Consider the following 12,560-nt stretch of genomic DNA (forward strand, 5'->3'; position numbering starts at 1 on the left):
CAATTAAAAGTTAGGTAACACTTTACAATAACACATTTTGAGTATTTTTTTCAGAAAACAAGACATATATCTTAAGTCATTTTACTTGTCCAGTAAATGCATCATGATTTAAGAATTTTTAGATATTTATACTAGAAAACAAGACAAAAATACTAAAGAAGAAAATCATTTTTTTGCTGTGTAGTAGTAGTTAACTAATGAACCTTATTGTTAGGTGTTACCAAAAGTTAAAAGCTGTAAACGTAACATGATCTGAAATCTATTACAATTCATTTTACATTTTAGGTTAAGCTATAACTGAGGCCACTTTCAAATATAACATTAGGTAGCCATAATACACTTGATAAGTTCATGTAATCTTAATTTTTTGTGCAGGCAGATAAATAAAAGAAAAATGATTGACTGCTTTGTTATATTGTTAGATCATAATAGCTGCATAAAGTTTTAAACAATTATTTATGGTATAGTTAACATTGTGCAGATTTAATGTATTATGTAAAATAAAAACATTTTTCACTATGATTGTTTATTTATGCAATTTTGGTAGTGTGCAGGTCATTGTTATTGGCCATATTTTAAAGTTTATTACTGACAAATGTTGGATTCATTCATGCTACTGTTGTCACATGCCAATTATAATGACATTAAACTTCTAATTGCTGTTCTTGCTGAAAAGACATGATCTGCATAAAGCTTTAAAACATATACTCACAGTTCCTGTGGATCCTAAGTCTTCAGCAGCAGCACCACACATATAACAGCACAGCAGGTGTTGTCTCTCTGAACGGGTGGAAGGTGCTCTTTTATAAGGCTCTTTATAAGTCTGTCTTTGTGGGGAGTGGAGGTGAAGAATGTTAAGTTACACAATCATTCAAAGAGACCATGAAAAAAGCAATGTTTCTGGTAAATTAATTCTGCAATTCTCCTGAAGGCAACTGATCAGATTTATGTGGGTGTGTTGGGGGAGGACGTTGGTGAACCTCACCTTTGATAAGTTTGTGTGACAGGCAACAGGTTGATCTGAATGAACATCTTGATAGACGGTTCTTTTCACTGAGAAATGGAGAAAGGCTTCATGCACATCAGTTTACCAAAGACTAGTAGTATTAATGATAAAATGAAACTTTCAAGTGGATATTATTAGCAGACTTTGAATAGTGGTTAGAGCCCTGATTCAAAAAGACACCAAAAATGAACAAATATTATTTGTGTGTGTGACTTTGTGTGTGTGTGTGTGTATGTGTGCACCTGGTATTCAAAAAGACACCAAAAATGAACAAATAGACCTTTGGGGTCATTTGTGAGTCCCCATGAGGAAACAGGCTTATAAATCATGCACAATGACTTTTTTTGAGAAAGTAAAAGTGTGCACAGTCTCCTGTGAGGGCTAGGTTTAGGTGTAGGGTAGGTGTAGGGTGATAGAAAATATGGTTTGTACAGTATAAAAACCATTACGCCTATGGAATGTCCCCATAAAACATGTAAACCCAACATGTGTGTGTGTGTGTGTGTGTGTGTGAGAGAGAGAGAGAGAGAGAGAGAGATCTCATTTATTACTCATTTTATTGTCTCCTCTATTGCTTTCAGGGTGTAATATATTCTGTGCTTTGGCAATACTGTAACACAAATGTCATGCCAATAAAGCAACTTGAACTTGAACTTTTAACTTGAACTTGAACTTAACTTGAAATCATTCGACAGAGAGTTATATAGTTACATGGACTGTTGAAATGTACATTAGATCTGGAGACAATGTAAATTGTCTTAAGTGTATGATCATTTGCATATAAAGCATTATGTGCAAGAGTCTTTTAATGTTTATAAAATCATTCGGGGGGTTAAATTAATTTAAATGCCAGAGTTAATCATTTGCTTACAGTTAAATCTTTAAAGGACCACTAAAAGACAATTAATGATGCAAGAAGTGACTAATTTCATGCACTAGAAGAATATTGTGACACAAAATGCAATAATTTTTCTTCCTTTATTTAGTTATGCATTTTGCCCCAAAAGCATTTCATTTTGTGCACATCCTAAACACCAAACCATTTTAATTCCTTCCATGTCATTCACATGAATGTACGAATTATTTCAAGGGTTTGGATAAAATATATATATATTTTAACTACATGAAAATTATATATGAAATATGTTGAAACTAAAATTTCTGACAATCACAAATGTCACAAAATGTGACCATTTAATCGTGGTCAGAGCCCAGAGCCCTGAAAAAGACACCAAAACTCCTGACTTGATTTTTAGTCTTTAGACCTATAGAGGGTAGTGTAGGTGCTTAATGAACTAGAAGGGAATTCAAGACATAAACATACTGATAAACATTTTGTGTTTATGCCAAATGAAATTCTCTGGTATAAAACAAGGGAATATATTAAGAGCTGGATTAGATGGGCCAAAGAGTGGCATTGATGAAGACTGTTTAAACGTGGTATGTCTGAACACGCCTTTATACAAAGAGCTTTTCTCTTGAAGTTCGTGTGAGGGGTAAAATGAACAAATATGTGTGTGTGTGAGTGAGTGTGTGTGTGTGTGTGTGTGTGTGTGTGTGAGAGAGAGAGAGAAAGAGAGAGAGAGAGAGATAAGAAACATTTATTCCAGTTATTTGGAAAGTTGATCTCTTTAGGCAAGGCAAGGCAAGTTTATTTATATAGCACATTTCACAATTCAAAGTGCTTTGCATAAAGGAAAGTAGAATAATCATAAAAACAATAATAAAAACAATAAGTCACAAAAAAGGCAGTACAATAATCATAAAAACAATAATCACCACAATAAAACCAAAAAATTTTAAAAACTTTTAAAATAATTTAAAAATTGAATTAAAATATATTTAAGACAGTTAAAAATGGAAAAGGATTATACATAGTGCAATCAGTTTGACTGCAGCACAGTGCTCATTCAGTAAATGCACAGCTAAACAGATGAGTTTTGAGTCTAGATTTAAATGTAGCTAATGTTTTAGCACATTTGATCTCTTCTGGAAGCTGATTCCAACTGCGGGCAGCATAATAGCTGAAAGCAGATTCCCCTTGTTTTGTGTGAACCCTTGGTATTTCTAACTGACTCGATCCTAATGATCTGAGTGGTCTGTTAGGTTTATATTCATTGAGCATATCTGCAGTGTATTTAGGTCCTAGGCCATTGAGTGATTTATAAATGAGTAAAAGTACTCACCCACATTCATTAGTGCTTCAAATCTGTTCTCAAGGTGTATAGGAGGTGGTAAAATGCCACTTTTTGCAAGCCTTATCATAGCCATATCTGGGTTTAGAGGATGCTACCGCAGCAATGCGATATACTCATGACAATCTGATGTCTCGAGTGCCTTTGGGTCTTGCTCCCTGTTTGTGCCATCGATTAATGTGTCGATCAGTTTTGGCTTGTTCCTCTACACTTATAAACTGTTGAGATTCACTAGGCTGATGGGACTCACCGGCTGTATGCTGAGGGGGTCCGTGACGATGGTCTGCTGAGTGTTCTGCCTGTTTTGGAAGTCCAGCAAGTAACTTTGTTTCAAGAACCACAGTCCTTTGTAGAAGTCTGTGGCAGTTTGAGCAGCAAGTAGATTCCAGAAGAGGCTGAAGAGGCATTTTCTTTCTCGTCTGTTGAAAGTAGGCAGCTGTGTTTTCTTGTCTCCGGAATTTAAACTGCTGGCTGTGGGAGCTAAAGAGTCTCCTTTTTCATAGTATTATTCCAGTTACAAAAAGTTTTTAATTTAGTGTTTGTGCCAAAAATGTGTTGTTTGAGTACTGTGCTAATCTGCTGAGGTTAAAATCTTAGAAAAATCTGAGAAAAGTATATAAACAGGGAGCAAAGTGCGGGGCAGTAAGCAAGAGCGTCCGAACAGTAGCAAAGCCAGAAGCATTATCTAGTTTAATGTACATCAGTCATCTGGATACAATGTGATTTAGATGTGATTTAGAATATAAAGCGTTATCTGCACAGAATACTGTTATTAAATTAGTTTAAATACCAGAGGATGCATAAAGTTGATCATTTGCTTACAGCTAAATATCTTTAAAGGATCACTAAAAGACAATTGATGATGTAAGAATTCATCACTTTAAGTGACACAAGAATTATGTGACACAAAATGCAATAATTTTTCTTCCTTTATTTAGTTATACATGCCTTATGTGAGGCATTTCTACTGTAGTCACTTTGATTTACCTTTTCCATTCATAGAGTTGGCAAACACTTTTACTGATTAATGCCAAACTGAAAAACACATACGAACATCAATTAGCAGGAAATTAAGCCAAAAGTCATAGTTAATCGTTAGTTAGTAGAGAAAATTGGACCTTAAAATAAAGAATGACTGAAAAAAATAAATATGTTATCGGGCAGTTTAACTGTCAGAAATTACTCTGCTTATACATGTTTCTGAGATTTATCAATGTCACAACCCATGTTTGTTGCGTAAATGTTGTCTAGGTGTGTCAATAAAAGGTTTTTTTTTCTGATGTTCAGTTATTTTACCACTGTTGTAACCTGTTTCATTCAGCAGGAAAGGTAATGTCTACTTTGGATTTATCATTGATTGACATTTCTAAATTCAAGTCAAGTCAAATCACCATTATTTATATACCGCTTTTAACAATACACAATTTTGACAAAGCAGCTGTACAGTATTAAATAGGAATTAGTGCATCAATAATGCAAAAGGACAACAGTAAACACTCAAGGCAGTTCATTGTTGGATTCAATGATGTCATCATCTAGCTCAGTTCAGTTCAAATAGTATACAATATCATTTGAAGAAAAAGTGTCACCAACTAAGCAAGCTAGAGGCGGCAGCGGCAAGGAACCAAAACTCCATCGGTGACAGAATGGCCGTCTAGGTGACGAGGTCTTCATGGGGATCCGTCTCTGGAGCTCATGTAGTCAATGTGGTCTCTAGGTGCTGATCCACCGTCTGGGCTGGGTACGGACTGCATCCAGGGGACTGCAGTGACCATCTGATGTGGATACAGGCTGGATCTGGTGGTTCTACACAATACTTTTTAGTGTCAGACATTCAGACAATCTAACTACTTAAAAAGAAGAAAAAAATCTTGATCGTTGTGAAATTAATATCGATTAAATCACCCGCTTTTTCAAATGTTCCCAAAACCTAAAATACTGGAACCAACTTCTTTGAACTGACCAATCAGCATGCTGCACCAAAACGTATTTGTTTTTATAAGAACAGTAAATTAATATTGTAATATGTTTAACAGTAATACCGTATGTTAATTGATAATTGTTGTAATCCTGTCTGTTATGTTGGTTTGTGTATTAATAGTAGACTGCATCCTCTTCTACTGCCACACAGATCACATTTTACAGGAGAAAAAAAAAAGCCATGATAATTTAGGCCTAATGTGACAGAAAAGGAAAATAAACTATTTATTGTGTTAGAGCTGGGCTTTGCAGGACAGTGTTTTTTCCAGGAACGGGATTGGCGCTGATTGCAGTGCAAGTATAATTAGGCAGCAGGTGCATCGCATAGTCAGGTTTTTCGCTGAGTAGCTGAGCCGGTGTACAAGTTCTAGGCGACTCGGACTTGTCACGGACTCGGATGCATTTTTACTCGGACTTGACTCGGACTCGAGCCTTTCGGACTCTGAAAATATGCAGAGTCCGTCCGAGTCCAGAGACAGTTGACAGAAATGACACTGGCTTGATGCATTATCAGGAAAGTGATATTCAGTATTTGCATGTGTTTTTAAGTCTTGACCAGTAGGCTACTTGAAAGCCGACGGGTTTATGTGCGCACACACACTCAAAGCGCGCTCACAGAAAGCGCCTCTCAGTCAGTGTGCGAATTCTCTTTAGTTTCTAAATATTAATCAAACAACAAAAGAAAAAGAGAATCACTCACTTTTCTTGACTGAATCACTTATTAACTTTAGTAAGAATCGTCTTTAATGTATACAGTGAAGATTCTGCAGTGTTTTATTTTAACATTTATTAAGAAATATCTGTAGTATATATCTGTAGTCTATTTCTGTAATAGCCTTTAGATAGACCTACCAAAAAAAAAAAAAAAAAAAAAAACTATTTTAAAAAAGATTCTATTTTTTAAAAATACTATTTCATTTGTATTTTTCATTAATTATTTATCCTTTACTTGGAGTGTTTACTTGCCTTCAGTAAGCTTGAGAATGTTTTACTTACATTAGTTGATTAGTTTTTGCTGTATTAAAATTATTATTATTCATTTTTAAACATAGTGGCAGTTTCTAGCTTTAAAGAAAAATATTTTTTCTAACATCTTTGCAGCAATAGTTTTAATGGGTCCAAAACCACCTTGGGTGTACATGATTTTCTAATAAATCAATGGCACATCATCAAAATTTCTTTTGTAATTAATGTAACTGTAAATGCATTCAAAAATAAAATAGGTGTGAGTTTGCTGTAATTTATGTAAAGTATATTTAGGGCTTTATACACAGTGTATAAAGACTAGGTTTATCCCTCACAGCCTCATTTTCATCCAAGAAAAAATGTCACATAAAACCCAAAACACACACAGCCACAATAGGAAATAAAAGAGGTGCATTTTCTGTTCTTAAGGTCCCATTCACCAAGATACCTACTCCTTTACCCCACCCTTGAATTTATACATTTACTATCAGTGAATAAAGTCAAGAACCGCCCTATAATTTATCACATCCTAAAACCTGTTTCACTCTGAAATATGTCATAAGTCAGCTATAACTTATGTTACATGACTTTAAGTTGGCTAAGCAGAGCATGGACACTAATTATGAGATGTTGTGAAATCAAAAATCAAAATGGCAAGAGCCACTAGAGCAGGAGTGCTCAATCCTGGTCCTGGAGATTGACTTTCCTGCAAAGTTCAGCTCCAACCCTGACCAAACACACCTGAACCAGCTAATTAGGATCTCAAGGAGCACTTGATAATTACAGATAGGTGTGTTTGATTAGGGTTGAAACTAAACTCTGCAGGAAAGTCGATCTCCAGGAACAGGGTTGGGCACCCCTGCACTAGAGGTTTGCTTTTCTTTGCTTTTTGCTTTTCAATTGACATTGCATTTTACTAGTTGTAAAGGTTAAAAACAGGGGTGCCCGAACTTGGTCCTGATCCTTGGTTTAGCTCCAGCTTGCCTCAACACACCTGCCAGGGGGTTTCTCGTATGCCTAGTAAGAGTTTGATAATCTTAACTTTTAGAAAGAATATCTCTTTGGGTTTGAGACTTTAATCTTTGCAACTTTACAGTTCTTATATATGCACAAAAAGCTTGTAACACTTCCAAGTAAAATATGAAATCGCATCATATGACCCCTGTAAAATTGCTTATTTCTCTGGATTGTGCCTTTAAAGGAGAATTTCATTTCCAGAACAAAAATTTACAGATAATTTACTCACACCCTTATCATTTAAGATGTTCATGTCTTTCTTTCTTCAGTCGTAAAGATGTGTTTTTTGAGGAAAACATTTCAGAATTTTCCCATTTTAATTCCATGCCATTCACATGAGGCTGAATGTACTAATTATTTCCAGTGCACAAAACGTCTTCAAAATACATCTAGCATGCCTTATGTGAGGCATTTCTACTGTAGTCACTTTGATTTACCTTTTCCATTCATAGAGTTGGCAAACACTTTTACTGATTAATGCCAAACTGAAAAACACATACAAACATCAATCGTGCACAAAACCTTAATGAGGTTCTTTGCTTGCATATCACTGTTTTGGGTGTTTATTACTTATAAAGCACACAATAATGCCTTACTCTGCATGACCATATTTTAGCTTTCTTAATCCTACCACATGCCTAAACATAACAATTACCTTACTGACTATTAATAAGCAGCAAATTAAGGCAAAAGTCATAGTTAATCATTAGTCAGTAGAGAAAACTGGACCTTAAAATATAGAATGACTGAAAAAATTAAATATGTTATCAGGTGGTCAGAAATTACTCTGTTTGCTTATACATGTTTCTGAAATTTATAAATGTCACGACCCATGTTTGTTGCGTAAGTGTTGTCTGGGTGTGTCAATAAAAGGGAACTGTGTATGAATCTGTTTTCTGATGTTCAATGGACATGTTTTATTTTACAATGTTTCATTTAGCAGGAAAGGTTATGTCTACTTTGGATTTATTATTGATTGACATTTCTAAATTCTACACAATACTTTTTAGTGTCAGACATTTCTAAATGGCAATCTAACTACTTAAAAGGAAGAAAAAAAATATTGATAGTTGTGAAAGTAATATCAATTAAATCACCCCCCCTTTTTTTTTTAAATGTTTCCAAAATTTAAAATGTCTCTGCAATTAGTGTAAAACCAAGCAATCAGAACACTAACACAAGAATCATGTACTACCTATTAACTTTTGTAAACCGTTTCATGTCATTTGAGTTAAAGGTTTGTAATAATTTATGATTCATGTTCTTTCTAGTGCACTGTAAAAAACAATTTGTTGAGACAACTTAAAATAATTTGTAACCTGGCTGCCTTCAAATTTTAAGTCAACTCAAAAAAAGTTTATTCAACTTGAAATTATACTAAGTGACAACTTAGATATTTGAGTTGAATCAACTTAACATTTTAAGGCAGCTGGGTTACTTACCCATCTGTTAAGTTTAGCAAACACAAATATCTAAGTTGTTTCTTAGTACAACTTAACATTTTAAGTTGACTAAACTTATTTTAGTTGACTGAACTTAAAAATTTTAAGGCAGCAGGGTAATAAATTATTTTAAGCTGATTCAACAAATTGTGTTTTTTATTTTTTGAGTGTGTGACTGTTTCCTCAATCAAAAGAATGTAGGTAACAAATTTAATAAGTGTATGTGTAATAACTTTTACAAAGTTTTTAAGCATATTGTTGGTGACCATGCACCATTGTCAATTCTATAGCTTTGCTGATGTTGAGGTTTCAGTACAGGACAAATCTTTCCAAAAATTCCATCTGTTGACCCAAAGAGACCAAAGGGAATTTTAACAAAAGAGATTTCAATTTGAGATGGATTACCGTGTTTTTCTTGATTTGGGTCTGGCTTTTAACCAAAACAGTTCACATGTTTTTTGACTGTTCAAAAACAATTTTTTTTTAAAACCTATTTTACAGCAACATCACACACTAACTAAAGAAAAAGCATAATAAGAACCTCTTAAAAGTTATGTCTGCTTTGGATTGGTCATTGATTGACATTTCTAAATTCTACACAATACTTTTTTAGTGTCATTTCTAAATGGCAATTTAACTACTTAAAAATAATCTTGATCATTGTGAAATTAATAATCACCTCCTATTTCAAAAATTCAGTCCAAATTGATAAAATAAATGTTTATACATAATACTGGAACCAACTTTAAATTGACCAATGAGCATGCTGCAATTTTTATAACAAAAATTATAAGAACAGTAAATTAATATTGTAATATATTTAAGAGTAATACCATATTTTAATTAATAATTGTTGTAACCCTGTCTGTTATGTTGGTTTGTGTATTAATAGCAGACTGCATCCTCTTCTACTGCCACACAGATCACATTTTACAGGAAAAAAAAAAAAAAAAAAGTCATGATAATTTAGGCCTAATGTGACAGAAAAGGAAAATAAACTATTTATTGTATGCGATCGGTGTTGGAGCTGGGCTTAAGTATTTTTCCAGGAACAGGATTGGGCTCCACTGGTGTGTTGCGTAAGGCTGTAAAAGCATAAGCATTATCCCTCATTTTCAACTCGGGAAGTCCCAAAGTGACATATAAGTAACATCCAGGTTCAGTCACGTGAGAATGTGTGCATTTTTTGTTGTCATGGCAACATTTCAAAAATGGTGGACTGTCTGGTGAGCACATGTTGCAGTGTCAGCAATTTTTAAAGACGCTTGTTTTTGTTACTAAAGGTATGTTTCAACCTATTCAACTATTCTAATGTTTTAATAACACATCCTAGATTACACTTACCATGATTTTAATACATTTCTTGAACAAACTGATATAAAACAAGTTACAAAGATATTGTGGTGACATATATGTCACATTGGGCTGTTAACCTTAAAACAGTAGGTGGAATTTTGATGTGACATATTTGTCACATTAAGAAAAATGGTAATTAACTGCTCAATTAATTTAGCTGATTAAATTATTTTAGTGTTATATATTTTCTACTGCTCATTTAAAAGCATATATTACCAAAAAGAAAATTTTAAATAATGTCACATTAAATAAATTGTTAATAAATTAAAGTATTTTGAAACTATTTTCAACCTTTGCACAATATACAAATTATTGCAATGTTATGTGCATGTTTAACATGTTGACCTCCAGTGTGAGGTAGTTATTTATTTTTATTTAGTTCACTCATTTTCGAGTTGTGTAAAAAAACCATGAACAACCATATACCAAAAAGGTAGAATTTTCGAGAAAGAGTTGTTGTAAAATGTAATGGTCACAGTTATGTGGCTTTGAAATATGTTATGGAAAAGCAAATAAAAAGAAAAAAAAAAATGTTATGTTGCAAATAAACCTTAATTAGACAATTAGTTCAACCTACTGATGGCCAAGAACCAACTACTCAAGTAGTCACATGTGTGTTGTGTCATATACTGTTTTGCTGCAGTTTTCAGCAAGATTCAGTTTTTGCACTGGAAAAACAAGCTGATGTTTGCCTCCATTTGTGGCATTTGTGCTGTTTGCTGAATGATATTAAATGACAGGACAAAACCTTGTTTTTAGAGAACAGTTTATTAGTTCATTGGAACAGAAGCAAAGTAATACAGTATTTTAATCAGCTGTAATTACATCTTTGTTATTGATTTATTGATTTGATTATTAATGATTAGCTATTTATTGATTAATGAAGATCAAGCAATGAAGACACAGACTAAAAAAATATGCAGAAACAATTTAACATTAAACAGAAATAAGTGCAAACATGACAAAAATACCACGCATCCCTCATCACCAGAGAGAAGTCTGCCGTTTCCCCAGAGCATCGAGTTATGACATTTTTTTTAAATTAAACTATACGAGAAAAAAAAAAAGCATGAATCGATTACAATAAGACCAAAAAGATGCATTTAGAAAACAGACTGCGTTTTAATTTCTTGCCGACTTTTAATTTAGTCGTAGTTGTGCCTGGAATCATTTAGCCTCAGCGACTGCACGAATCTGCTCCAGCAATTTCTCTTTGTTGTTTGAGATGTTTTTTCCAGCAACGTCCACAAGTTCAGCGACCCTCTCAGGGCTGTAAGGAAGATTAGAGGTGCGATGGTTCTTCCTCCAGCTATCAATCTGATCTGTTAAAACAGTAACACACTTCAAAATCAGCAGGGTTTAAGTAATTTCCAGGTATAGGTAAGCATGGGGAAAAGAATATGGAAAAATATTTGTGTTTTCAGATTATTGCACTTAATCAAAGCTCAGTGTTTTGAGAAGGAAATTATTTTTACAGTCAACCCTTGCATTTCTGTTTACAGTGTAGTCGATTTTGTGTTTTGAAATCATACGAAAATTTAGAAATTAGAAATAAAATTATAAATAAAGTTTGTAGTAATTATTGGAGTTTTTATCCTGCTTTCCATGAAATCATTTTCATGGATGAGCTAATGTATTAAAGACTTATTAAGGTCACTGTAGTATGAAGCAGGGTGGGGCTGGAAGTCGTGGAAGCAAAACGAGGACTCTGGAGCGATTGTAGATGAAGGACGAGCGCAAAAATGGCTTAAAAGCAGCAGAGATTTTATTATGCTACAGAAGAAAGAAAGACATGTACATCTTGGATGACAAGGGGGTGAGTACATATCTGTAAATTGTTGTTCTGGAAGTGGACTTCTCCTTTAATCTACTGTTATGCTGAAAATAATATCAGATAATGCTATACGGGGAATACTTGGAGGAACTGAATGGCATGATAATGCCCAATGATTTCATCAGTCTGGAAAAGTAGTGAACTGTGAAATGGAAAATGTGTAGGAAGTTGTTAACTTGCCTCCACAGTTGACCACATTAAACAGAGGGATGTGAATCACGGTTGGAGCGTTTTGGCCTTTGAACACATAGAAGTCTTTGGGTTTCTCCAGGTCTTCACTGGGAATCTTGACTTCAGGGAAAGGGATGTTCAGTTTCTTGCACGTCTTAGCAGTTTCCTTCACTGTCTGCAGTAGAAGCATTGCATTACATTACATTTACATTTAGTCATTTAGCAGATGCTTTTATCCAAAGCGAATTATAAATGAGGACAACAGAAGCAATCAAAACTAACAAAAGAAAAATAATATGCAAGTGTTGTGACAAGTCTCAGTTAGGCTAATGCAGTAAACAAAGCTCTCTCTCTATCTCTCTCTCTCTCTCTCTCTTTATATATATATATGTATGTGTGACCCTGGACCACAAAAACAGCCGTAAAAAATAAATAAGCTTTCCATTGATGTATGGTTTGTTAGGATAGGACAATATTTGGCCAAGATACAAATATTTGAAAATCTGCTGAAGGTGCAAAAAAATCAAAATAAAATATACAGAAAATTGCTTTTAAAGTTGTCCAAATTGAGTTCTTAGCAATGCTTATTACTA

The 12,560-nt window shown here is 33.9% G+C and overlaps 1 protein-coding gene across 1 annotated transcript in view; it reads right to left on the reverse strand.

Moving 5' to 3' along the window:
- Positions 1–10,734: 10,734 nt before the first annotated feature.
- LOC127158929 (cytosolic phospholipase A2 gamma) overlaps positions 10,735–12,560 on the reverse strand; it is a 32,831-nt gene continuing 31,005 nt past the window's right edge. The window contains exon 16 of the mRNA XM_051101876.1: positions 10,735–11,284. Within this exon, the coding sequence (XP_050957833.1) occupies positions 11,130–11,284 (155 nt within the window). The 3' untranslated portion in view covers positions 10,735–11,129. The remainder of the gene's footprint in view (positions 11,285–12,560) is intronic.

Source organism: Labeo rohita, unplaced genomic scaffold (genome assembly GCF_022985175.1).
Source record: "Labeo rohita strain BAU-BD-2019 unplaced genomic scaffold, IGBB_LRoh.1.0 scaffold_179, whole genome shotgun sequence".
Classification (NCBI taxonomy): Eukaryota; Metazoa; Chordata; class Actinopteri; order Cypriniformes; family Cyprinidae; genus Labeo; species Labeo rohita.